General features: G+C 39.5%; 3 protein-coding genes across 7 annotated transcripts in view; 2 read left to right on the top strand and 1 right to left on the bottom strand.

Moving 5' to 3' along the window:
* Positions 1–870: 870 nt before the first annotated feature.
* LOC104589100 (beta-fructofuranosidase, insoluble isoenzyme 1) lies at positions 871–5,618 on the top strand. Its single transcript, XM_010247294.3, has 6 exons — positions 871–3,180; positions 3,276–4,129; positions 4,263–4,421; positions 4,545–4,783; positions 4,897–4,987; positions 5,115–5,618. Exons 1-6 carry the CDS (start codon positions 2,982–2,984, stop codon positions 5,292–5,294), a joined length of 1,722 nt encoding a protein of 573 aa, XP_010245596.2. The 5' UTR covers positions 871–2,981; the 3' UTR covers positions 5,295–5,618.
* A 2,770-nt stretch (positions 5,619–8,388) lies between these two features.
* LOC104589092 (1-aminocyclopropane-1-carboxylate oxidase homolog 4-like) lies at positions 8,389–15,423 on the bottom strand. Its single transcript, XM_010247286.3, has 2 exons — positions 14,442–15,423; positions 8,389–8,933 (listed from the first exon to the last, which is right to left on the bottom strand). The coding sequence occupies exons 1-2, from the start codon at positions 15,276–15,278 to the stop codon at positions 8,679–8,681; spliced, it is 1,092 nt and encodes a 363-aa protein (XP_010245588.1). The 5' UTR covers positions 15,279–15,423; the 3' UTR covers positions 8,389–8,678.
* A 5,058-nt stretch (positions 15,424–20,481) lies between these two features.
* LOC104589073 (Endoplasmic reticulum vesicle transporter protein) overlaps positions 20,482–27,870 on the top strand; it is a 34,052-nt gene continuing 26,663 nt past the window's right edge. Inside the window, exons 1-3 of one of the 5 annotated variants that reach the window (XM_010247269.3) lie at positions 20,482–20,637; positions 20,768–21,000; positions 26,535–26,642. In XM_010247269.3, coding sequence (XP_010245571.1) covers positions 26,555–26,642 — 88 coding nt within the window. In that variant the 5' untranslated portion in view covers positions 20,482–20,637; positions 20,768–21,000; positions 26,535–26,554. Of the gene's footprint in view, positions 20,638–20,749; positions 21,001–26,534; positions 26,643–27,050; positions 27,153–27,277; positions 27,486–27,870 lie in introns of those variants that run through there. The other 4 variants (XM_010247274.2, XM_088889246.1, XM_010247261.3 and 1 more) reach the window with 4 other exon arrangements.

The raw sequence follows: 27,870 nt of genomic DNA, 5'->3' as shown, positions 1-27,870 counted from the left end.
AACCAATTCGAATTTCCTACCCACAAAGACATTACAGTTATATATTAGGAATATCTCTCATGAATGGTAATATATAGATAGGAGAGATATTCTTGATGGAAGGCTGTAGTGATGCGTGGGTAGATATGGATAGGATTCTTGTGGGTAGGAGATTGGAAGGCAGAATAAACAGGGGCAGAAAATTTTCAAGAAGAAAACCGGAGAGAAATTAATTCTGTTACCTTGCACAGAATTTGAATCAATTCCTGAGAAATCACGTTCTTCAATTAAAATCGATTAATGACGGTCTTATCCAAATCGAAATACCTACCATAATTAACTCACCCTCTCCCTTATTTATTCGCTCTTCACTCTTCTCTTTCTACTGCATGTCCATTTTTTTTAAATTTTCTTATCTCTTTCTTTCCACACTGTTTTATCTTTTTTCCTTCTTCACTCTTTCGTTCTCGTTAATGGCGACTTGTTCAGTTCTCTCTTCGGTTCTTATCTTCTTCTACAGCAATCTTCTGATATGGAACAATGGCGTCTTTGTCGAAGCATCTCACAGGGTCTTCCCTCAGTACCAGCCTCTCGCAGTCTCAAAAGTTAGCCAACGTTACAGAACCGGGTATCACTTTCAACCCTCCAAGCACTGGATTAATGGTACTCTCTCTCTCTCTCTCCAAGTTAGTGGCTCTAGAAGAGAATATGGGCAATGGAGGCCTGCATTGCCATATCAACCGGAAAGGAGGAAAGCTCCATTTCCGTGGTGTATTATAGCATGCATGGAAGGAGAACCCATAAGCATTCAGAGTCTCTCTGATGAATATTCAATATTCAGGGTCTTTGTCTGAAGGTATCTGCCTGCAAATATCCAACAGAACCCATAAGGATAATTCTAACTAGGGCTGTTCACGGATCGGGTTGGGTCGGTTTATTAGCGTTTTTTCAACTGACCTGACCTGGTTGGTTTACCTAGAAATGAAATTAAAATTGATTCAATACTAAGTAAAACTGACCTAATCAGTTTGAATCCATTAGTTTTGTGAATGATTCTCTCACTGTAAACGATAAAGAATTCAAGTATAGAAAACAAAGACCGGATGCGCATCTCTTATCATTTCACATTATTATTATTATTATTATTATTATTATTATTATTATTATTATTATTATTATTATTAACTTTGGATGTGAAGAAAGATCTGAGGGATAAGGTTTTTTGAAAGGGCTCTTAAATCCTTTTGCTGTATTAATCTTTTCTGAGTAGTTTGAAAATTATATGAGTTGAATACATAATCAACCCTTAATCAATCTGAATGGTGTGGATTTTGCATGGTAGTCTCTCCATGTGGCCAATAAAGGTTTTCCTTGCAAAACTTTTTTGATGGGATTGCACTTCTCTGACGTCGGATAGGAATCTACTTGCACCCTGCATGTAACCCACCATCTAGGGTGTGATTTGGAGTTTTGAAGCAGTTAGTTTTCTGTATTTTCAGCCTTGCATGAACGCGGTTACTCGGTCCCCTCTTAACTAATGATACACTTTTGTGGTTTATTAATTTGACACGTGTTAATACCCTATCTCCATAGTTAAGCTTTGATAAATGTTTTGTAGGGAGGTTATAATTGGGCAAATCCCCCTTTTGATAAGAGGGACGCTAGGATGCATTCAAACATGATCTGTGTTTGCACATATTTCACCCATAAATTCCTTAATGGGTTCGAGTTTTATTGTGGGTCTCACTCTTGTAGTTGGGATCTGCTCTAAACTGAGCGCACCCCACACGGACCTCACAGATGAGGCTATGAAATCCTCATTTCATAACAAGATGCGTAGACACAGATCATGTCAGAACGTGTTAAAAATGTATTTTATTATGGGTGATCATAGGTTGGCCAGGTTAATACATATGATATGGGTTACAGTCCGGGTCCATTCTAGGTTTTTGGGCCTATGACTTTAAATACATTTATATGATAAATACACCATAGTAGGGAGTTCAGATCGGCTCCCCTCAGAATGCACCCCAAACATGCCTCACAGCACATCTTAGAATGCATTGAGACTTGAGACCATTTCCCGCATTTGTCATGGGGAGAACAGAGTTGTTCCTAATACACAGTTGGGATAGCTGTGGGGTCATATCCTTAAGCAATAAGCCATTTAATTCAACCATTTCACTTGATATAAAACGATCCCAAGAGTATATTCGCGAAGGGCCCATTTAATTTCCGATTAGTATCTTGTACTTTGGGTCTAGTGTCATTTTGGTCCCCGAACTTTAAAATGTGACAATTCAGTATCTGAACTTTCGAAACATAACAATTAAGTACCTGTCGTTAACTAGCTGTTAATCAGTTGTTGAGTGATATTTGACACAAATGCCTTTTGAGTGTCATCTAATTTTCTTTATCAACTATCCAAACATTGACAAAAAAATTAGTAGTCTCAAATCCTTACCTCTTCTATTCGAAAAAGTTAGGGTCACAAAAATGCCCACTCAAATGTTATTTCATTTATGCTAATAGGCCCTTCCCAATCTTTGTTGCCTTAACCCTACTAACATGATAGCCAGGTCTAAGTATATATCACCTCACCTTTTTGGGGGCCAAATCCACATTATATTATAGACATTAACCCACACAAAAACTAATAAATAAAAAAAAAGGATATTCTTGCTAATGTGGGGTTTGGGAAGGGACAGATGTTCGCAACCTTACTCCTATACATACATACAAAGAGGCTGTTTCCAAGATTTAAACCTTGATCACCCCTCACCTTTTTGGGGGTCAAATCCACATTATATTATAGACATTAACCCACATAAAAGCTAATAAATAAAAAAAAGGATATTCTTGCTAATGTAGGGTTTGGGAAGGGATAGATGTTCACAGTCTTACTCCTACACATACATACAAAGAGACTGTTTCCAAGATTTAAACCTTGATCACCCAGGTCGCAAATAAAATGGTGTGCTCAAAGCTATCCACTTTTAACAATGAGATGTGAACCATTGTATATGTATGCCATTGCTGAAGTTTTGTTCTTTCTTTCTGCTCTTTTGTCTTTATATTCTCGATTTGCTTCATTTGATACATTATTGCTAGTTGCTCAATTGCTACTGTATCTGACTTCTCTTCCTCCTTTGCATTTGGCACTTGATTCCCTGCAACAAATGAACCAAACAGACCCAAATGGTAAGTTAATTTGGTCGCTTTTCCTTCTAATATTGATTCCTATTTTGTTTCTCTTGGCAATGAACTCTTTACATCCATTTGATTAAATGAAACAGGACCAATGTATTACAATGGCATCTACCATCTATTCTACCAATACAACCCCAGAGGTGCTGTATGGGGCAACATCGTGTGGGCCCATTCAGTATCAACCGATTTGATCAACTGGGCCCCGCTCGAACCGGCTCTCTACCCAACCGAACCATTCGACATCAACGGATGCTGGTCCGGGTCGGCCACAATCCTCCCAGGCAATAAGCCTGTTATCCTCTACACAGGCATCGACACGCAGAACCGGCAAGTTCAGAACATAGCGGTGCCGAAGAACCTGTCGGACCCGTATCTCCGGGAGTGGACGAAGCCTGGTCACAACCCGCTGATGGTGCCGGCGGGAGACATTAACGTCAGCTCATTCCGTGACCCCACGACTGCATGGTGGGGAAATGGACATTGGAAAGTTTTGGTTGGGAACAAGAGAGGACGAAGAGGGATGGCTCTTCTGTACAGGAGTAGAGACTTCGTAACATGGAAGAAGTCGCCTCATCCTCTGCACTCTGCGCCGGGAACGGGGATGTGGGAGTGCCCGGATTTCTTCCCTGTTTCATTGGCCGGAGAAGAAGGACTAGATGCATCAAGAACTGGGGTGGGTGTTAAGCATGTTTTGAAGGTCAGCCTTGATTCTTCAAGGTTTGAGTACTACACGGTGGGCAGATATTTCCCGGAGAAGGACCGATATATTCCTGATAACACATCTGCAGATAATGCAATGGGGCTGAGGTTTGATTATGGCAACTTCTATGCGTCCAAGACATTCTTTGATGCTGGGAAGAAGAGAAGGATTTTATGGGGCTGGACTAATGAGTCTGATACTGCTGCAGATGATGTTGCTAAAGGTTGGGCTGGAATTCAGGTAATTAAATTTCTAGTTAGGCCAAATGATCATTGCTTTATCGCTTGTGTTTGCCTTCCTCAACTATCATTTCTGAGATAGAATAATGATGCTTCCCTTCTATTTATTCTGTGAATTTTTCTTTTTTCTTGAGACAATTCCGAGGAAACTGTGGCTTGATAAGAGTGGAAGACAGATAGTCCAGTGGCCCATCCAAGAACTTGAAGCGCTAAGGCAAAATGGAGTTCATTTGAGAAAGGTACATCTCAGAAAGGGAGGGATTGTTGAAGTTAAAGGAATAACAGCTGCACAGGTTAGTTAATTAGATATCTGTTTCTCATTTATATTTGTTTAGGTACTTCTAGCTAGCTGATCTTCTATATTAATGGCTTAGGCTTCTCCCATGAACTCATTTGGGTGCCAATGTTCTTCACAGGCTGATGTTGAAGTCACCTTTAGTTTGCCAAACTTGAAGAAAGCTGAGCCCTTTGATCCTAGTTGGGATGATCCACAACAGCAATGTAGTCGAAGGGGAGCTACTGTTGAAGGTGGCGTAGGACCCTTTGGGTTGTTGGCATTAGCTTCCAGAAACCTTGATGAATACACATCTATTTTCTTCAGGGTTTTTAAAGCACAAGACAAACATGTTGTGCTTATGTGCTCTGACCAGACCAGGTTCATTCATATATCCTTAGTGCATGCCCATCTGTTCTTATCAATTAGTATCTCTGTTGATTCACCTACTAAAAACCTGATTTTTGCATGGTTCATCTTGCTACCTAAAACAGGTCTTCACTAAGGACAGAAGTATATAAACCAGCATTTGGAGGCTTTGTTTATGTAGATTTAGAAGATGGAAAGCTGTCTCTAAGGAGTCTGGTATGGTTGCAGCCTTTTAACTATAACCTTAATTAATTTCTGTGGATACAAGAAATGGTTTTGGATCGACGCTGGCTTTAATTTGTTTTTCTCTATCTTAAGCTTTGGTTTTAATGAACTGTTACAGATTGATAACTCTGTGGTTGAAAGCTTTGGTGCTGGAGGGAAGACATGCATTACATCTCGTGTTTACCCTATCTTAGCAGTAGCTGAGGGTGCTCATTTGTATGCATTTAACAATGGGTCTGAGCCTGTTCAACTTGTGAAGCTGAAAGCGTGGAGCATGCGGAGACCCCGGATGAATTGAATGGAAGATAGATAAACTAGGAGGATTATTTAGCTGCAAGTCTTCAAACTTGGAGATACGTGCAGGAATTTTGTATGCAGTTTTCCTGTAGTATTGTTCCACCATAAAAGAAAAATCAACTTGAAGCTCTTCTGTTGTCAAAACCCTAAAGGTTGAAAGACTGGCTTCAAGTCTTACGTTACTTTGCTCTAGTTTTTGTTTTACTTTTGTCTTCATTGTAACAATTTGTAATTCATTTGCACTTACACTAGTGCAAATAAATTTTCATGGTAACAAACAAGGCTTAAATGTATCCCTAAGTTTCTTAAAATTGCCTTTTCAATATTACTAATCTTGTATTAAGAAGAACTAACCAAAATAAAAAGACCAATCAAAGATGGGCTTAATTAGACGGCCATCAATTCCTAACCACGACTCAAAAATCAAAACAGACCATCAAAGGGATCCAACGTCCACCTTGTGCCTGATACTTTATATCTAGTTCTGGGCCGAGGATCCAAGCATGCCAGACTGCCAGTATTAAGTAAAAACTATGGTTTTTCAAAAATTAAAATTTTAATATTAGTTTATAATTTTTTTTGTTGAAGCCAATTTAATTTTATAATCAAAATTACATATAAAACTATTATTTAGATATTAATATATTATGTTATATACATATATACATGCCATATTATCCAAGCTGGGCCGGGCCTGGAAGAAAATAGTTGCCTGGTCTTGTAAATTTGCAGGTTGGTCGGGTCATAAATGGAGGTGAATTGCGATGATTGAGCTATGGTGGTTGAGCATCCATGTTCTAGTAGAGTAGCTTTGTATCACAGTCGTGTTTCTTGTGTCCAGAATGCTGATATTGGCTTTCTAGATTTTCCCCAAACGCAGCTTTAGAATGTAGTTTCTGTATAGAGCCCAACTCGAAACAAGAGAAGCCACACACAAAAACTCTCCCATGTGGGCACTATATGTAATATGTGTGTAGGGGTTTCAGATTATTTATAAACAAGGTATCTCACCTGTTTCTAGCTAGGAATTAAAGAAGACTACAAGAAAATGGACCCATACACTTAGCATCAGTCCATAAACATCAATAAAAAAGAATCCAGCAATGGATCCCAAGTGTTTGCACTCTACGTATTTGTATTATTACTCTTTCCAAACCGAGCCTGAGCACAATGGCTGTTCAGCCTCACATTAACCCTAACACCTTATACTCCCAAAACCCTCTTCCTCTCTTAATGTGTCAGTGTTGAAAAGCCCTAGAATAGGGTAATACATATTTATATAGCGAAGGTTAATGTTATAGGCATTATTGTTCTGACTTCTGAGCTCAGATATTTGAGCCGTCGAGGCTCCTCTCAGAAGGTAATCCTTTGGTTATTTTCTAATTAAGCATCGCAAAATCATCAATTAGTAAGTAGATGTAAGAATCAGAATGAAGAAACGGAAGAATTGGAAATGGGAATTTAAGATGAATAGGATGATCACAATAAGAAGGCTCTAAGATTGAATTTGGAACAAGTGTCAATGTGTCATAGATGGATTTTTTTTTTTCCCTTAGGGAGCGTTTGATTTGAAGGAAAAGATGGGGAAACCTTTAAAAACATCCATCTCTCTGCCCAACCAGATATGCAAGGGCAAGTTTATAATGTAATTACTTCATGCCCATTTAAATAAGCCAAAGGGGTCTGTATATATAATTTCTGCCGAATGGTGGGAGATGGTGACTTAGGGCTACTTGGTGGTCATATTAGGAAATGCAAAAACATTTACGGAAAAATACCAAGGGAGGATTAAATAATTTATATACTTTTTAAGTTGTACTCAATCCGACCATACAGTTGGCCTGTGTTTGCTTTAGGTTGTATTTGATACCATTGTCACTTCTACTTGCAAGCTTTAGAGTAGTCAATATATTCTTTTCCATGAGCCCCAAAGTGCTCCTCACACCAATCTCTCACATGTCCAAGATGCAGATGGGGAACATCTCCCATACATTGTGTTGTCATTCATGGGGACATGCTTCCAATACACCATGGGATGGGGCTGTGAGGTTGGTGTGAGGTGAGGTACACTGAGTGAGGAGCAACAAAGAAAATCCTGATTCCTTTTCCACCACAAATACTTTGAATTATTAATACAACATTGCTTTCCACCACTCATGTGATGTCTCTACTACCACAAATGCCAATACCCAATCCAGTTTAGTGGAATTATGTAATGTAATGTGACAAGAAAATTTCTAAAAAATGCCAATACCAAATAGTGTGTTGTGGGCTTTAATAACATCTCAAAAAATGCCACGTGTCTAGATTTCTAGAAAGATGAAAATGTCACTATCTAAATGGTGGGGGCTATAGCCTTAAAAACATTCTTTTAATATATATATATATATTAGATTTGCTTCATATCTACACTACTTAGGGGGCTTTCTTTTTTCGGATTGTGAGAGGGGGGAAAGTTGGTCAATGGGATTTTGGTTCCCATTGACCAAGAATCCCATGTTCTTTTTTCGGATTTATGTGGGGGTTAGGGAAAGTTTATTTTCCTGGGTATCACTTACCCGGGTAAGTGATATCCATCTCCTATGTGGGTAAATAAGTTTCCCACTTGGGGGGAAAGTTGCCAACACTTGAATGTGACAAAAATACCCTTTTTAATAATGGATTTTTATGGCTAAAATAGTCATTGCCTTAATTACATGAGAAATAAAAGAACATGGGTAAATGCACTTACCCGATTAAATATTTTTCAGGAAAAACTTATCCAGGTAATTGCATTTACTAAGATAAATAACTTACCAAAAAGCAAACGGGGCCTTATAATCAGGCAGATTATTTATTCGGAAGGTCTCCATGCCTATTATCTTCTGCAATCCAAGCCCCTTCCCACTCTGCCGAATAAGTAAGGCTTGCACATGTTTCAGACATGGGTCGTTGGGCTTGGATGGTGGGTCTTTAAGTCCATGCGACTAATATATGGGCTAGACTGGGGAAGGATTTGGGGCCAAGGCATGAGCCTGTTCATAAGTCGTTGGCTCAGAACTAAAGCATTTGCGTAAATCGATCAAAAAGGGATCTACGAATTTGTAGGGCATAAAAAAATAATGTGTAAGAGGAATTTGGGTTTGTACAGATATACTAACTAGTTTAGTTAATGAGTACATATACAGATATACTACTGACACATCAAATCTAATAATACATTGATGCATAGAGGTCTTTGTATATACGAGTCTATTAGTTTGGGCATTAAGGAGGTTCCATCACATAAGACAAGAATGAAAACCAATAATTTGATTATTGCACATAGATTGTATGGTAGATATGATGAGATGTGGTTTTGTCAAAAATGGTAGCAGTTTCCTTTTCCACTTCCAAGCTCCACTCCTCACAGTTTAAAGAAATCTATCAGAGGCTTATCAGCAATCTCTTTGGTAAAGAACTTGTTTTCGAATTCTTCGATTGTAAATTTTCTGTAGAGGGCTGGTTTTTCGGGTGACAGCAGCTCTTCCAATGGTCCATAACTGTCTGAGTTTTCTGTTTTATCCACATTGATTAGAACAGCTATAGAGATTCGTGGCTCTCGGACACGGTTGGCCAATACACGATGCTGCCCGCTCATGTATTCATTGTTAGACAAGATCTGGACAATTACCAAAACAAAATAATTATTGTTAGCATGCCAAGAGTGATCCAATCTGAGGTGTTTGAACCCTTTGCTCAACCTCATCTTCAATCCAAATGTAATTTGTGTTTGGATTAGATTCAGGATTTGTTCTTTTAAAGCCCTAAAGTACAAAACCCCAATTTTAGGATTCACACTTTGGGGCTTGGTTTTAGATTGTTACATTTTTAGAAACAACTCTTACCGAATACTCAAAACACTTTTTTGCTCATTTTTGTTCTCATATTTCAAAGCTCAAAAGCAAAAAGTTTATCAGAATTAAATGAAATCTACAGTGAACTCTAATCCAACCCAAGCCATTGAAAGTGCATTTGGCTTAGGTTGGGATTGGGTTGGTATAGCTTTTTCACCTCTTTTTGTTTACAAAAAAGTGTTTCTGATGAGGACTGTTTGAGAGGGCTAAAGCCCACAACCCACTATCAGGCTATAGCCCCCACCATTCAGGCATGTGGCCTTCTCATTTTTCTGGAAAGCTAGACATGCGGCATTGTTTGAAGAGTTGTTGCTAAAGCACTAAAGCCCACAACCCACTACCACTATTTAGACGCGTACATCCTATTAAATCAAGAAATAGAATTCAAAAAGTGGGTAGTTTTATTTCTCAATATACAATTATTTATTATCTTAACACATGTTTATCCATAGTCTATTAAATGTAAATGGTGTGACCTATTAAAAGATCACTATAAACCCACACTTGTTTTTAAATTATTTTTTTTTCAAAAAGAAAATACTTTATTAATTACAAAATTGATTTAACTTTTATGAAGCAACCTATTTCTAACTTTTAAAAATAAATAACTCAAAATAGATTTATTAGATAAATAGTAAATACCAAATGAAGTGGGTTATTGTTTACCAATAAGATCTCATTTGATATCTTAAATTAAATTAAAAAAAAAACATAAATTAATAATGGGTTTCAAATAAAATAGATCAGAATAGATTGTCAATTACAAAGAAGTAAAACCCATATTAGTTTTTTTTTTTAATTTAATTTTTGATAACTACAGATCGGTGCTTCCGTCGAGGAACCCCTACGAACCGAACTGGTGAGTTTTTTACTTCAAAATTTAGATATTTTTGCCTGGTCCGTGGCCGACATGCCTGTTATTAGCCCCGGCCTGATAACTCACAAACTTAATACTGACCCTGTAGTCAGACCCGTTAGACAGAAGAAATGCAACTTAGCCCCTAAGCGCTGGAAGGCGGTCGATGAGGAGGTCGAGAAGCTCCTCGCAGCAGACTTCATAAGGGAAGTCCATTACCCAAGCTGGGTAGCCAACCCAGTGCTGGTGAAAAAGGCAAATGGCAAGTGGCGCATGTGCGTCGACTACACCGACCTGAACCGAGCTTGCCCGAAAGATTGCTTCCCCCTCCCCAGGATTGACCGCCTAGTGGATGCGACCTCGGGACATGAGTTGCTAAGCTTCCTAGACGCCTACTCAGGCTACAACCAAATCAGGATGGACTAGTCCGATGAGGAAAAAACCAGCTTCATAACCGAGTTTGGCCTGTACTGCTACAAGGTCATGCCCTTCGGATTAAAAAATGCTGGGGCAACCTTCCAAAGACTTGTAAATAGGCTGTTTCGGCCCTTAATTGGCACGAAGATAGAATGTTATGTGTCATCAAGACTCAGTTTTCACAAGAATTAATACAAGACTTAGATTCTGTCTTACAAATCCTGCGTCAATTTAGCATGAAGCTGAACCCTAACAAATGTGTCTTCGGTGTCACCTCGGGCAAATTCCTAGGGTACATTGTCAACCGGCGTGGTATTGAGGCCAACCTAGACAAGATAAAAGCCATCCTAGATATGAGACTACCCCGGAAAGTAAAAGAAGTTCAGAGGCTAAACGGCCGCATAGCTGCTCTAAGCCGCTTCATGTTCAAATCAGCAGACCGCTGCCTACCCTTCTTCAAAGCAATCAAAGGCAAAGGGTTTGAATGGACCCAAGACTGCCAGCTCGCGTTTGACGAGCTAAAAAGTTACTTCGCTAGTGTGCCAACCTTAGCCCGACCCGAGGAGGGCGAAGTCTTAGAACTGTACCTCTCGGCAAGCGACGAGGTGGTCAGTTCGGTACTAATAAAAGAAGCAGACCGGGTCCAGCGACCCATCTATTATGTTAGTAAAATTTTGCAGGGAACAGAGACAAGGTACCCGCAGATAGAAAAGCTAGCATACGCACTAGTGATAGCAGCTCGGAAACTCTGCCCGTACTTCCAGGCTCACACCGTCATCGTCCTGACTGACAAACCTCTGAGGCAAGTTTTACTCAAACCCGAGGTTTCCGGTCGACTGACGAAATGGGCCATCGAACTCAGCGAGTACGACCTCCAGTACAAGCCAAGAACTGCTATTAAGGCCCAAGCCTTGGCAGATTTTATCGCCGAGTGCACGTTTAGCCTCGAAACCCCTGAGCCGGTCGAGCCCGAGATCCCCAGTTCGGGCGAGCTCGGAGCTCCCAAGCCAATAGAGTCCGAACCCCGTGAAGTAGCACCCAGTGTAGCATCTCTCCTGGTTAGGCCAAACGCGAACTGGGATGAGGAGCCCTAGATCCTTCACGTAGATGGCTCCTCGAACCAGCAAGGCAGCGAGGCTAGAATAGTGCTACGCGGCCCGAGCGGAACAAAATTGGAATACACACTACGCTTTGAGTTCGCGGCATCCAACAACAAGGCGGAGTACGAGGCACTAATAGCCGGGCTGAACGTAGCACACAAGGTCGGAGCAAAGCACGTAGTTATCTGCAGTGATTCCCAGCTCGTGGTTAACCAAGTCACAGGTGAGTACGAAGCACGCGAGCTCACTATGATTGCATACTTGGCAAAAGTAAAGGAGGCTCTGCTCAACTTCCAGTCACACTTCATTAGGCAAATCCCGAGGTCAGAGAACATTGAGGCTAACGCCCTGTCCCGGCTAGCCAGCACGAGTCACAACGCCATGAGAACTGTGTACATAAAGGACTTACCTCGGCCCAACATTCTCGATGGGACAGAAGAGGTCGCTCCCGTCCTTGAAGCAGAGCCGAGCTGGATCGACCCACTCGCGAGCTTCCTGCTAGATGGAACCCTCCCTGCGGACCGCAATGCAGCCAAGAGGGTGTAGCGCCAGGCAGCCAAATACGTCATAATAGACGAACGGTTGTACCGACGATCCTACACGCTCCCCTACCTGCGTTGCTTGCGACCTGCCGAAGCCGAGCTCGTACTCCGCGACACTCATGAAGGCTTGTACGGCGGACACCTGGGGGGCAGAGCCCTCGCTCAAAAGACACTTCGACAAGGATACTACTGGCCAACGATGAAGGCAGAGGCCATCGAGCTCGTCAGAAAATGCGACAAGTGTCAGAAGCATGCCAATATCCACCATCAGCCTGCTGCCGACCTCAAGTACCTCACCAGTCCATGGCCTTTTGCACAATGGGGCATCGACCTTTTGGGGCCATTCCCGCCAGCAACAGGTGGGAGAAAGTTCCTAGTGGTGGCAGTAGATTACTTCACAAAGTGGATAGAAGCTGAACCCCTGGCAACAGTTACAGCCCGAAACATATAGAACTTCTTTTGGAAGAACATAGTATGTCGCTTCGGGCTACCTCGGGTACTGATCTCCGACAACGGCGAACAGTTCGAGGATATCAAGTTCCAAGAATGGTGCCAAAGTATGGGAATTCGTCAGAACTTCACGTCGGTTGCACACCCGTAGGCAAACGGTCAAACAGAAGTAATGAACAGAGCCATCCTCCGCGGACTGAAAGCACGACAAGACCGAGCTAAAGGGTTGTGGGCGGACGAGCTACCAAGTGTCTTGTGGGCTCACCGAACCACGGAAAAAACCGCTACGGGAGAGACCCCCTTTAACCTCACCTACGGCACCGAAGCGGTAATTCCGGTGGAAATCGAAGTACCTACACTGCGACTAGAAGCATACGACGAGCAGACAAACGGAGACGAGTTACGCACCAACCTTGACCTACTGGATGAGGTACGAGACCTCGCGCACATCCGAACTGCGGCCTACCAGCAAAAGGTAGCTCGGTACTATAACGCCAGAGTAAAGAAGAGGAGCTTCCGCGTCGACGACCTGGTTCTCCGTAAGATCACGGTACCCAAACCCAGCGTGGGGAAACTCGGACGCGACCTCAAGAGACACAGAAGTGACAGTGACTGGGGTCCCCCCCCCCCCCCGCTATTTATACTCACAGTGATCGAAAAGCGACGGCTTAGATCAAAGCCAATCCGACGGCCCACAGCCGCACCGATCGCGCGTCCCTTGAGACCGAGACGTGATTGGCGCACGTCTTTTCAAAACTGATGGAATGCCAGTGCACGCCTCCTCAATAAAAGTGGCAGCGACACACGTTTTTTCAAATTTGAAAAGACGCCTGCTATCGCACCTCCCAAGTGGCGCGCTTTTTTGAAAATTTGAAATAAAGTGCGCACCGTCACATCTATCGGCGCCTAGGCAGGCCGGCACGCTTCCCGCCTTTTGGACGCTCGAAGAAACCCAAGGAACCCTGACAACGCACCTCGCACCATCAGAACCAAGATCCAAAGGTCAGGGTAAATCTACTTGACACCTTGCGAACTCCCCGCGCCAGGGCAAGACGCTTAGCGCGAGGAGTGGGGGGCAATTGATGAAGGAAGATTTGGCCCGACCTCGCAATCACGCCACGTGGCAAAAACAAGTAGCTCGGCACTTAAAGCAACGTACCTAGGGTGCAAACACCAAAGGGAAGAAACCAGCAGTCCGAACTCCCCTCGAGGAGACCGAACTCCCTTCTAAGAGCTCGAACTCCCTACAAGGAGCCCGAACTCTCCCTTTAACCCCGAGCCAGACAAAGCTGTGACCCGAACTGGCCCGCCTCATGGCAGTTCGGGACACTCCCCTATCCGAACTCAAGACTTCGCCTCGCACACTGCTCCAAGCACTTCGCCTCTAGAGCATCGAACTGGACAAACCACACCGTACCTGACACCGATGGAGTCCGTATCCCGGGGCGGCGCACCTGACTGACTTGGGATCTGACGCTTGACAGCCGCACTTCAACGGCCACCTGCCACCGCCATCTCCAGTTACAGAGACGGCTCCGACAAAAAGAGCAGTGGTAGTTCTGCCCCAGCAGAGGTGATGACACCCGAACTGGCAGAAGCACAGAAGTAAACATACCCGACCTGACAGAAGCCTAAGAGTGAGTGCGCGAGGTGGTTATAAAAGGCTCTCTACCCCCCAGAACATGGTATGCAAACTTTGCGCTATCTGGTTTTATCTCGCCTTTGAAGGATTCTAACTTGAGCTTCGGAGCCTTTACACCGGGTTCCCCCCAGAGCTTCCTCATCTTCTCCATTTCTGGTTCCTTGCTGTTCAGTTCAGAGGCAAGGTCGTTGACAGCTAAGACCGGCCGGATTGGACACCATCAGGTTCAAATGCAAATATTGATGGATTTAATTTGGATCGATTACCTGTAGAAAGTCTCCAATGTTAATGACCAGAGCTCCGGGCAGGGGCTTCACTTCCACCCATTTCTCTCCATGCTTCACTTGCAGCCCTCCGATCTCATTTTGCAACAACACCGTTAGTACTCCTGGATCAGTGTGAGGTGGGAATCCCATTGTCAGATCTGCCTGCGGGCAATAGGGGTAGTAGTGACCCACCATTGCCCTTGATTCTAAACACTTGAGCTCCTTCAATTTACTTGGTGTGACGCCCAATCCTTCACACAACAATTCCATCACTGTCTCAGCCAGTCTCTTCACGTTCTCATCCCATGCCATCACTTCTTTCCGGCATATGGCCGGAATTTGGTCGAGTTCAGGTGGGTTTGGTCCAGTCCACACCTGGAGTGTATGTCCCCAGTTGGCTGCCTTGGACCGGAAGAGATCAAGATTGGTGGCATACCCAACGCTGCCTCTTTCTTGTCGACCGTAGTACTGCTTCTTCATCTCCACCGGCTGCTCGTGGAAGGATTTGATGGCGCTGGTCGTCTCACCGAGGATCTTCTGTGAAACACCATGGTTGACGACTTGGAAGAAACCGCATATACCGGCTGCTGCTCGGATTTCATTGACTATTTCTGCTCGACGACTGGAATTAATGCCGGCCAGACTGATAACTGGGATGTCTACAGAAAGGAAAGAAGAAGGAGACAAGGTGGAGAGCCTATCAGGTGGGTGCACAAAGAACCTGGGGATGGTGGAGAGGCCAGAATCGACAAGGCCTTTGACGCCAATCCTTGAATCGTCGAATTCTTTCACCTCCTTCATCCGATCATACTCCAGAGTTGCACCTGCAGCTGCCATCTTCTCTTCTTGCACCAAATGCTTCTGTGTTGTATGTTCAGTACAAGGGCAACATTAATTTAAGCAGCCTCCGATGTTGACCAGATAGTCAGAGTTGCGTAATCAGATTGAATGCCAAACTTAAAAAAGTAAATAAATAAATTGTTTAAGCCTCCCTTTGTGTACGTTTTTCCACAAATGCTTTAGCCTTGCATTCTGTAATTGATATGGCCACGTGGCCCTCGTCAAGTGACCAATACTGAAAATGACCTTACCATTCCTGACGCCGTAGCAAGTACGGGGCTAGTATTTTTTTATAACTTTTATTTTGTTTAAACAAAAAGTGTCTAATTTATTATTATTACTTCTTTATTTTTTAAAGATTATTTGTATTGTAATATTTAGTTAATTAATTATTATTGTTATTATTAAGTATTTAATTAATAATTTTATTATCACAATAATTATTATAATTAAATTTTTTTACTATAAAAATTTAAAGATTAATCAAAATGTAATATTTACTTAATTATTTAATTAAAGATTAATGTTGTTTTTAATTAGTAATGGCAATGATTATTTTCTTATATTTGTATTAATATTCAGTATTTAATTACTGAGTATTGTTGTTATAATAAATTTTCTAATTACACTAAATTCTGGTAATTTACATAACTTTAATGCACAATCAGTTTTTTAAGTTCAGTGTATTGGCCAACCATGCCCGAGAGCCACGAATCTCTATCGCTATTTTTATCAGTGTGCATAACACAGAAGACTCTGACAGTTATGGACCATTGGAAGAGCTGCTGTCACCAGAAAAACCGGCCAGCTACAGAAAATTTACAATCGAAGAATTCAGAAACAAGTTCTTTACCAAAGAGATTGCTGATAAGCCTCTGATAGATTTCTTTAAACTGTGAGGGGTGGAAGTGGGAAAAAAAACTGCTACCACAATTGACAGAATTTCATACCATAATATCTATCATACTATCTATATGAAATAATCAAATTATTGGTTTTCATGTTTGTCTTGTGTGATGGAACAACCTCTTTAATGTCCAAATTACTAGACTCGTATATATAAGGGTGTCAATGGATCGATTTTGGTTGGACCCCATCCAAATTAAAATTAATTTGGACGGATTGGACGGACCAATATGACATTGGATTGGATCTGATCCGTCCATAATGAATTTATATTGGATTAAACCAATATCTGGTCCATTGATAGAAGATAAGAACATAGGTGTCAAGAGTACCAGGAATTCGAGCAGATTGGACAGTCTCTGGACCGGTCCAAAATGGTCCAAAATATTCATCGGACTGGATTGGACCAGGTTCATTTGTAATGGATTCACATTGGACCAAATCCAGTTCAATTGACACCCCTACATATATACAAAGACCTTCTATGCATCAATGTATTATTTGATTTGATGTGTTAGTAGTATATCTGTATATGTGCTCCTTAAATAACTAGTTAAGCTATTGAAAGATAAATTGAGTTCTATTTTCCCTGGGCAACTGGTAGGGGTGGCCATGAGTCGATCTCTTTAGGAGTTATTTCAGTTCAGTTCAGCTCGGCTTCAACCGAGCTTCGATCCCAATTTGTAGGTTCATTTATTAGTCGAGTCGAGGTCGAGCCAAATAAAGCTCAACTCGTGAGGCTCACGAGCCGGCTCAAATAACTATTCAAATTCAACTCGGCTCAAATCCACCCCTAGCAACTGGTGATTCAACCTCTATATCTTATTTTTCTACCACAAACCCAAGTTCTTACATATTACTTAACCCTTAGAAATTTGTAGATCCCTTTTGATCTATACTTAACCAACGACTTATGAAGTGGCTCAGGTCTTGGCCTCAAATCCTTCCTCAATCCAGTCCATGGACCAATGCATTGTTCTGGGCTAAAGATCCACCATCCAAGCCCAACAACCCATGCCTAATGTCTAAAATGGGATGATCATCCCCCTCACCCAATCTTGAATTCGGGCTCATCACTTGAGTTTCCGACAAACCGGCTGCCTCAACACAAAACATTCCAAATCAGGTAGGCACAGAATTGTAAGCACATTCAATGAGCACTTAGAAAATTTTTAGATACTTTTTCTTTTTTTTTTTGAATTTTTGGACACTTGTTCCTTAAAATACTTTTGATAGTGGTTTGAGTATTTATTAAGTACTCATTGAATGTGCTTATAGTGCTGTGCCTACTAGATCCGGACTCAATACAAAATGGTTCCTCTCCAACATCAAAATTAAATTTTGAATTTGGGAAAGAGTTGTATGGTGGCTCTTTGAGGTAGTGAGGTGACGGGATCTGCTCCTCACAAATGAGCGCCTCACAAGCACATTCACCGTGCATTGAGAATATCTCCCGTGAATAATAACAGATAAATACGAGAGATATTCCCAATGTATGATAGGATGTATGTGTGAGGCACTAGGTGTGAGGAGCAGATCCGGTCTCGGTAGTGAAGTGTACTCCTTGATTCGAGTCTATTACTGTCCCCGATTGTACAAACAATTAAAACTTTATGAAGAATCATCTGAAAATATGCCTTTTGTTTATGGATAAACGCAAATACAATATGGCCGGATGCTAAAGATTATAGTTTCATAAAATGGTATTTACCAAACAAGAAAAAAATTTCTGGTGGAGTGGGGATAATATATCACGTCCACTGTTTTGTTGCACTTTTAGAATGTCCAAAATTGTATAGTATATTATGGTCACAAAGACCATGGTCTCACTTGACCACTAAGTTATTTAAATTATTTGATTATTTGTTTTTATTGTAATATTTGAATGTGTATAATACGTAATATAAAAGGTAATATTTACAAATTTTAAATTTAAATTATTTGTTTTGAACCATATAATGATAATCTATATGTTAAGTTACTTAATTTAACCAATAAAAATCTATATGTTAAGTTACTTAATTTAATCAATAAAAATAATATAAGTTTTAAACTATATATTATCTTTATTGAAAATCAAGTTTTTAAATAACATTTTTTTATGAAAGGGGAGTAGAGAAATAACAAGTTCCACAAATAGACCCTGGAACTGACCCCGAAATAACCGACCCCTATAGGGTAGGTTCTAGGTTATGTCGTGAAACCAAACCGAACCGACCCATACTCACCCCTATCTCTATTGTTTATATCACTTGTAATTAAGCATTTTAACTTGAGATGTCATTAAATGCTAATTTAAGTCACTTTTAATCACGGAATTTTGAGACACCATTAAAAGCTAATTTAATTACTTTTAATTAAAGCAATATAATTCAATCCACAGTTGAAAATATCTTGTTAAAAATCATAAAGTTTAAACCCTAGTCGTCCATTCACAAGTCACAACAACCATTAGTCCACCACTTTCTTATCTTGTTGTCAATAAAAGCTAAAATTTGATTATTAAAATTTATATACTAACAATGTTAACACAAATTACATTTATTACTAAAATTTAAGATAATATATATACATATTATAAATATTATCTAAATTTATATATAATAAATATTAGTGTATGTACACACACATTTTAGTTCCTCCATTATTTTTCAAAGATGACTAATTGTGTCTTGATGCATTATATAAATCATTAAAGTATGATTTTTATGTTTAAATAAATTAGTTATAATCATATAAAACTCAATTTTATTGTTGTTAATATATTTTTAAGGGTTTTTTTTTTGAATTTCCTAGTGCACTTGTGTATATTGATTTTCCGTCTATATCAACACTTATTCAAAGTGTATCATGATATATATTTTAAAATTATCTTTTCAATACACCTTGTGTTTTCAATGTTGTTCTGAGGGGATTTTTGGCATTGTTGCCAATTTCCTAAAAAACACTGCCATGTTGGTGCTAGTGGGATTGGCATTGAAATTTATGTTTGACTGGCTGATTTTTGTGAATTTCAAGAAATCACCCAAAAATCGATTCTTGAAACGAGCCCCTTTTTCAGGGATAACCATTTTCAATGATTTCTTGATTTCCAATTGATTTTGTTTTTTTTAGAATGACATGGCATATGATGTGGCGTTGAATAGTAACACCAATGTAAAAATAAATGACCCTTGAGAATTAATACTAAACGGATTCAACGTTGATTTCTCAAAAAATCGGCTTACATGGCATAAATGATAGCAAATAACAAAACGTATGGATTTTTGAAAAATGATTGATTTAAAAAATCACCAATTTTTGAAAAATCGATAAGAAAGAAACAAAACGGATGCCAAACATCACCGGAATTGCTTTAAGTGTTGCTACTGTTGAAAGGAAATCTTTTTTAATCCCATATCTTGGGGTGCAAGTTGAGAGGGTTGGGCTTGATCTATGGTTAACCCAGGCCCAACCCTAAAATTTGTGCTTAAGGCTTGAGCTTGAACCAAACCCAAGGTCAATCATGATCTTTTCAATCTGAGCCCAGCCCCATCGTAATTTGATATATTCGGATTTAGCTCGAGCCTAATCGGGCTTAAGTTGGTCAATGAATCTACTCTAAAATTATATATTATGCATATATATATATAAATATATACAAACAAAAAATTATAATATATATGTATGTATGAATATGTATAATTAGCCTGTACTTAGATTGAGCTCAGACTCTTTCTAATATTTCAGCCCGAAAAATAAAAGTAACTAGAATTCTTGGGCGGTTGGACCTGAGCCCAAACGGAAGACGAAAATTCAACCCATAAAATTTTGGGCTGAATCGGTTCGGGCTCAGGCTGGACCCGCCGAAGTTGCACCCCTACCCATATCGACGAGCTTGGTCAAATAAGTGTGTTCCTGTGCGCCGCGGATGATAGGACGTGGGTGTCATCTCATCGTTTGATAAATCATCCTCGTAAAATATTTTCACACTCAATGAAAAGATCGTTGTTGCCGCACATTGAGAATACCTCCTGTACTTATTTGTTTTATGGGCCTTGAGGTGCGCGTAAGACAGTCGTAAACTCGTAAGATTATGTTTGGTTTGAAGAAAAATATAGGGAAAGGTGAGAAAATTTTTACAAATTTTGTATGAATTTTCCTACCTTTTTCTTTCTTTCCCTGCTTTTTTCTTCAAACCAAACATACCTAGTCGTAACCCGGTAACCGTCTAAGGGGGAAATCTGGATTCTGATGCAGAAACTATCGAGTCCCACCTAAAGTCAATCGAATGATTAGGAACTCTTGACTCATGTGGGGCCGCCCTTCCGCGCGAAGAATTGTTAGGCATATAAATGAACGGCAGACATTGCGAGCAATTTCCGAATGCGAACATCGTGCGCGGTCTCCGTCTTTCTACCTAGCCGGCGAACGTTGCTCTGCAGAGGCCGGAATCTGGAATTCCTCGCTGGTAATTTGTATATTGCTTGAAATTCTCGATGTTCCACCATTATTTTGCTTCTTTTAGTAGCTTTTCATCCGTACTTCTGGTGTTTGAACTCCAAAAACTGAAATTTGATTAGGTTTTTGCCTGCCTTTAGAATTATAAATTCACCATCGTATAAACCAGAACAGAGGAGGTAATTCGCCGATCCGCTATTGTCATCCTCCTGAAGCAGACACACATTACCGTCATTCGCAGCTATCGTCACCGCCACCCATTGCTAGCATTCTCATCTTTGGCATCCAGATTAGTTCCCGAACTCCCCCTTCTTAGACGTGGCTCATTCATCACGGGTTTTCCAACTCCAGTTCATCGAATTCACTTCAAAAGGTGCATCCTTTTCTACCACAGCGGCAAATCAAAAAAGTTGAAGGCAAAATTAGGCATTAGTCTCGCCACAATTGCCTTTCACGCCTGTCCAATTTTCTTTCTAGTTTTTATTTTTTATTTATTTTTAAACTTTTACTTATGATTCCGACTTGTCTCACTTTGTTTGTTGATCTGTGATGATGTGTAATGGCTTAGTGTTGTAATGGATCGATGCTAGGATTGTTTCATGACTTGATTTTTTTGACCCTATTCAATGCTTCCCTTTAACGTTTTGTATAGCTATCCCGTAATAGTTCTTTCTAGAAAACCACCATGCAAAGGTTGAATTTAATCAGCATTGCTTATGGCGTTTTCTGGGTTTTAATCGGGTATGCTCATTCCGTGATCTTTGTCTTTTTTCCCTTTTCATATAATATAAATCAGATTAGCTAGGATCAATTAGTTTATTTGAGTGCCTATTTTCGGATTATCTAGGATCAATTAGTTTATTTGGATGCCTATTTTGTCTAGTTTCATTTTTTTTTGAAACAGGTAATATGAAAAATTCATTAAGACAAAAAGCATGTACAACAAGTAGCTGTACACGGGGATTTAGAAAAACTGCAACCAGCAGAACTATACCCCCAAACCCTGATTTACAAAAGGATTCCCAATAGCAAAAAAGGAACTAAAACTTCTGTCCTTAAATACATTGTTTACTGCTAACCAAGATAACATTTTTCCCACAACTTTCTAAAACACTGTCTGAAGAGCTATGGTAGTTCTTGAAGATCCTTGCATTCCTCCCCTGCCAGATGCACCAGAAAACTGCAACAGGAGTTATGGGAAAATGATTTGTGAAATAATAATCAAAATGACTAGTTCTCTCTGGCTAGAAACGTATACTAGTGACTAGTTAATGATTCTCATTTTTTTTTCCCTTTCTTTCTTCTTATTATTAAATACTGTAACTTAGGATCTTTTTAGTATTGAATAGTTCTCACCATCATCATTTGTGCCTTATCCCAGCTATATGAGGTCAGCTCCATGAATCTTGTTTTGCCTATCCGCTCGATTTAAAGCCACATCCACTGTTAAATTATTAGTGCTCAAATCATTTCTTACTACTACTCATGTCCTTTTTGGTCTACCCTGAGCTCTTCTAGCCCCTTCAATGTGTAACAAATCACTTCTAGGTTCTAGTCTACTCTTTCTCTCTCTCTCATTTTATCACCTATTGGAGCTACTCCTAGGTTTGTACAGATAACTTCATTCCAAATCATATCCTTTCTAGTTTCACTCATCCATCTTGGCATATATGTCTTTGCTACATTCAGTTTTTGGACATGTTGTTTCTTGACTGCCCAACACTTTGCTTCATACAACATAGCTGGCCTTACAACTGTTTTATAGAATTTTCCTTTTAATCTATGTGGTATTCTCCTATTACATAGAAGTCTAGATGCACCTCTTCATTTTACCCATCCTACTCTAATTCTTTGGGTGATATCCTCCACATCCCTCCCTTGTTATGAATTATTGAACCAAGGTATTGGAAATGGTCACATCCAGTGTAAATCTCTTGATTTACACTTCTATTATTACTAAATTTACATGTCATATACTCTGCTTTAGTCCTACTATTTTTAAAACCTCTTGTTTCTAAGGCATTTGTCCATAAACTTAATTTCACATTTAACCCTTCATTAGTTTCATCAGTTAAAGCAATGCCATCCATAAACAACATGCACCATGGAACTTCCTCCCGAATATGTTTAGCTAATTCATCTGTGACCAATGCAAATAGATAAGGGCTAAGCGACGAACCTTGGTGAAGACCCATAATAACTATAAAATCTGATGTCTCTCCCATTGGTGTTTTAACATTGGTTGTTGCCCCCTCATACATATCCTTAATTAGGTCTATATACCTATTTTGTACCTTTTTTTTCCAAGACCCAGCATATTATTTCTCTAAAAACTTTATCATATGCCTTTTCTAGATGAATGAATGCCATATGAAGATCTTTTTTCTTCTCTTTGAACTTTTCTACAATCGTCTCAAAAGAGATATAACTTCTATAGTTGATCTCCTTGGCATACAGCCAAATTGGTTCTCTGGTACACTTGTTTCAAAGCTATATTCTTCTAAGGTTCCCTCTAATTCCTACGATTTTTTCCAATATATCTTCCTTCCAGAGGTTGAACGGCAGACCATGGTTCAAAGTATCGATACGCCTCTGCGTATCGGCAGAGGCGTATCGGTACTTTAAACAGCACGGAAATATGATTTTTTTTATTTTTTTTTTCAAAATTTGGTTTTTGGGGAGTTTTTAACCTATATTTTTCATTAAAAAAAGTAGGGTTCCGATACACCTGTTTTGCAGGTGTATCGGGACCCAAAAGATACGATATGATACGCCCGATACGGGGCGTATTGTATCGATTTTTTGAACCTTGCGGCAGACCCATCACCTTCACCACTATTCTCAAGTCATCTATTTCTAATTTGTTGCGCATCATCTTCCACGTCTTGTACAATACCTGGCCTACTACTATTTTCACCATTAATACTTCTACCTCCTCATTCCTGATTTCTACAGCTCTAAGTCATGCTGCTGTGTTTTTAATCTGAATCTCTTTTATCACTGAGTTTAATATTGCTTGCCAGTTGTTCACCTTCCTTTTTGCTGTAATTACATACCTTTTATCCCAATTTCCTTTCTCCACCTCCATTGACACTTTGATTGTTGTCTGTAAGCTAGTAATTAGCATAATCTTCTTTTTTCTTTTTTTTTGTCTCCATTACTGTAGCTAGACTCACCTATAGTGGGGGCTTGGTTCTCGTCTTTGCCCTGAGACCCATCTCCTTTTATTGAGACTTCCTTTTGTTCCTCCTCCATATAACCTTCTTCGATATGAATCAGGTAAGTTTGCAAAGTCTCTGTGACCATCTTCTGTCCATAACACTCCTTCCCTTCCAACAAACATATTATTTGTTTTTTTTTTCCTTCTTTGAACTCCTCTATGATTGTTATAATTTACAAACCAGCCCTTCTTGTTCCATCGTAGCATCACTTCGTACCTACAATTTGATGAAGAGATTGAGCTCTTCCACCCGTGCTTCCTCACAGAGAAAGTTGCTCCATCCACGAAACTTTGCAGCCACTGTATAGCTTCTCCAACCAAGAAAACTGTAGCCTTTCTTTCCTCCTTGATTTTCAATGACCTTTGACCCTAGCTTTTGTGTTCTTCCAAGATAATTTTTTAGCTTCAACCTGTAACTCTCTTCTCCACTTAGTTGCATTCACAAACCCTCCTCTCTTCTCCATCACAAAGTGACTTCCTTCATCTTCGGATATATAAATTATTTATTCGTAATAACACAAATATTAAATGATTGATATGATTATGAATATATGGCTTAATTCTTATTATTGATTAAAATTTATAATAAATCAGAATTGAACTTTATAACATTCTAGAAAGGTGTATTAGTGCTTCTTTTATCATTAATATCATTGCATATTTCCACATATTTCACAATATTTCCACAATGTCTATACTTTTTACAATATTTCCATCCAACATTTCTAACATGTCCTACATTTGGGTAACCGACATTTCGATTGACAATAACATTTTAAACCTTGCATACTAGCAACAAACTTGCTTATTTTGTGTTGAAATAAGAAGAAAAATAAAAGGGGAATAATTTCTGAACAAGAAGAGAAGAAAAGAAAATGAAGAAAAAAGAGATGAATTGGCAGGTCAGATCATGTGTAGCATTGTTCTTTCCCACTATGTGATATATTAACTTCAAGTAATGTATGGTAAATAACAAATACACCCTTAATAGGTAAGGGTGGCCATAGGTACATATACACATATCTATGTATAAATGTATGATATAAAATAACACACAAACACACACATAAACAGACACATGCACACACACATATGCATACATGTAGTGTGTAAATAATTCTGGGCTGGGTCTTAAGTATTGGGCCCCAGGCCTAGTGTGGATATTTCTTGGCCTGATGTGGGCTTGAGTCCAGGCTGGGATTGGACAAAAGAACTAGGTCCAAGCCTGGAAATTTTCAGGCTATACTAGGCCTGGTGACAGATGATCACCCATAGGGGAAGGGCTTGCTAGAAAGAATCACAAATGGACAATCCAAAGAGTTTGCAGTCCAAAAACTATGGTTAGGCTTATTTGGCTCAATAACAACCCCTTTAACAGAGTCTAGCAAATTTAAAATATAGAATTTTGAATTTCCCTTAAACTCCTAAAACCATAGTTCTAGGCGATACTGTGAGGTGTAAAAGAGACAGGGAAGGGAATTGCTTCTGATTTACATGACGACATTGCAAGAAATAAGGAAAGCAGTCCTTTGGGGGACTGTCACCCATACATAGGTCTTCCTAGAATTTAATTTTGTTTCCAGAGAAGCATCATAGTGCACAATAACACAAGAAGAGGAACTTATCAAAGAAAAAAAAAACACAAGAAAAGGGTGATTACTCCAGAAATGGATTTCCAAAGTGAAGCTAGAGAATTTTTTGGAGCCAATCCAAATTCAACCATTAGCTAGTATACCATGAATTTCAGTCACCACCTTGTGCTATAGTTTATTGGTTTTCTATGAGAATCTCCACAGCCAGTGGCTAGAAGAGCTAGGGGCAGACTGAAAAGGACTTGGTTGGGAGTAGTAAGAAATGATTTAAGTGCCCATAATTTAAGGATGGATATGGCAATGAACAGAATAGAATGTTGAAACAGGATTCATGTAGCCAACCCCATATGGTTAATGATAATTATAAGAAAAAAAGGCATGGTTAATGATAATTATCAAAAAAAAGGCTTGGTTAATGATGATGATCTGTCTTCATTTCATTTGTAATATAAAAATGCCAAATGTTTTGAAAATTGTAATTATATTGTAAATTACAAAGAAGGTTGAATTTAATTGAATTGTGAATGACAAGATTTCTTCTGTTTTTTAAGAAATGTCAAAAAATTAAAAGCAAAGAACTTAATTATATATAGAAAAGTCATTTTACCCCAAAGTCCACGTCAATATGTACTTAAATATGACAAATTTTACTATTTGTACATTAGAAGTATAAGATGATTTAGTCAAGTTTGACTTGAATGCTCACAAACCCATCTTGGCTCTTTAAACTACATATGATGGAAAATAAACTTAAAGGTTTTGAAAAAGGTCTTAAATAACCTAAATAAATCTTTACTAGTAAGGGTTTTAAAACAATAGCCCTTTGGGAAAAGTTGAAAGAATTGAAGGAATGACAAAGTAGAGAACCAGGTCTCAGTTGAATTGTATAAGTTGCAGGATTGAAATGTTAACTATAGGACTTTTTTTTTGATCAATAAGTTAACTGTAAGACTTTCCTAGAAAAGTACTTAGATATATGGTTCAAATCAAAACCCTTGGGATTCATGACTTGAGTTGTATATTGTAGGATTTTGACAATAATGGATGGTCTTGGTTTCACATCACACCTCTGAAAATTGTAAATTATGGTGACAGGTCTTGGGGAAAAGGCAAATATGGGTATCAAACAAGCTTTAAAGAGTATTGATGCTTTTCCTCGTGCGGAAGAGCACTTGTTGCAGAAGACACAATCTGGAGCAGTTGGTAAGGATATCTTGTTTTTTTAGTTATGCTCACCAAAATATAAATAACATTGACCCTGTAAATTCTTTTATTGACTATTCTTTATGCATCTTTTTTTTAGTTCCTTACTACCAATAAAATAGGAAAATGACAGGGTTAACATTTTTATAAAATAGAAAAAAAATGTGCCCAACACCCCACAATTCAGATAATCTGGGAGTAGAAATGCCAGAGGAATTAAATGCCACCCATATTGTCTTGATTCCTAAGGCTAATGGGCCTGAGAAGGTTGAGCAGTTTCCATCCCAAAAGTCATTGTAAATGCTCTCTATAAAATCTTCTCAAAACTTTTACAAATTGTCTTTGTGATATCCTTACCAAAGTTGTGCCGCCCTAGCAAGGAGCTTTTGTTCTTGGATGGCAGATGTGGATAATGTCATCCTTGGTCATGAGATCATGCATTATTTGAGGAAGAAAGGATATTTTGGGGCGTTTGTACTTAAGGTGGACATGTCGAAGGTCTATGATAGGGTGAGTTAGTCTTTCCTTTTGGAGGTATTGGCAGCCTTGGGGCTTTGACAATAGTTGGAGTGCATTGATTCACAACTGTATATCTACTACTAAAATGGTTGTTCTTGTGAATGGTGAGCCTGCAGTGAGTTTTTTATCCTTCTCGTAGTCTACGCCAAGGTGATCTGCTATCTCTATATCTTTTCGTTATTTGTATGAATGTGTTGCTCATTTATCTCAATCATCTGCTTGAGATGGGTGGATTGAAGGATGTTAAACTTGGAAGGGGATGCCCAAGCATCTGTCATTTACTCTTTGCTCATGACCTCTATGTGTTTGGTCAAAGAAAGAAAGGTGAGTTTCGGATGTTACAACATGCCTTGGCTTTTTTTTGGGTGGCATTGGGTGAAGATGTTGATTACAGTAAGTTCGACATAATGTATGTGTATTTATTAATAATATATACTTTTATACATATGGACATGCTATTGACCGTGCTGTGGGTTGTGCTGGCATGGGTGCATATGGGTCACGGGCCATGCCGGCCTGTGGGTCTTAAACCCATAGCCCAGCCCGGCCTGGCATTGTGGGTTGTGCTGGGCACAACATGACACTGTAGCACGACGAGCCGTGTTTGGCATAATCCACATCGTGCCAGGCTGTGCTGCCCCATGGGTGGCCCAACCTGTTTTACACCTAAGTTAGGCTTTGTATTGCAGAGCCTATTCTTTGTAGGGCT

Source organism: Nelumbo nucifera, chromosome 6, assembly GCF_055504915.1.
Source record: "Nelumbo nucifera cultivar China Antique chromosome 6, China Antique-T2T, whole genome shotgun sequence".
Classification (NCBI taxonomy): Eukaryota; Viridiplantae; Streptophyta; class Magnoliopsida; order Proteales; family Nelumbonaceae; genus Nelumbo; species Nelumbo nucifera.
The sequence above is the reverse complement of the archived record's forward strand: the minus strand, read 5'-3'. Positions and strand labels throughout refer to the sequence as shown.

Excerpts from the sequence above, each read along its gene's own strand:
- LOC104589100 (XM_010247294.3), top strand. The coding sequence starts at position 2,982 with ATGAGATGTGAACCATTGTATATGTATGCCATTGCTGAAGTTTTGTTC. Across the intron at positions 3,181-3,275 it reads GAACCAAACAGACCCAAATG|GACCAATGTATTACAATGGC; the intron begins GTAAGTTAATTT and ends TAAATGAAACAG. Across the intron at positions 4,988-5,114 it reads AGCTGTCTCTAAGGAGTCTG|ATTGATAACTCTGTGGTTGA; the intron begins GTATGGTTGCAG and ends GAACTGTTACAG.
- LOC104589092 (XM_010247286.3), bottom strand. The coding sequence starts at position 15,278 with ATGGCAGCTGCAGGTGCAACTCTGGAGTATGATCGGATGAAGGAGGTG. Across the intron at positions 8,934-14,441 it reads ACATTGGAGACTTTCTACAG|ATCTTGTCTAACAATGAATA; the intron begins GTAATCGATCCA and ends GTAATTGTCCAG.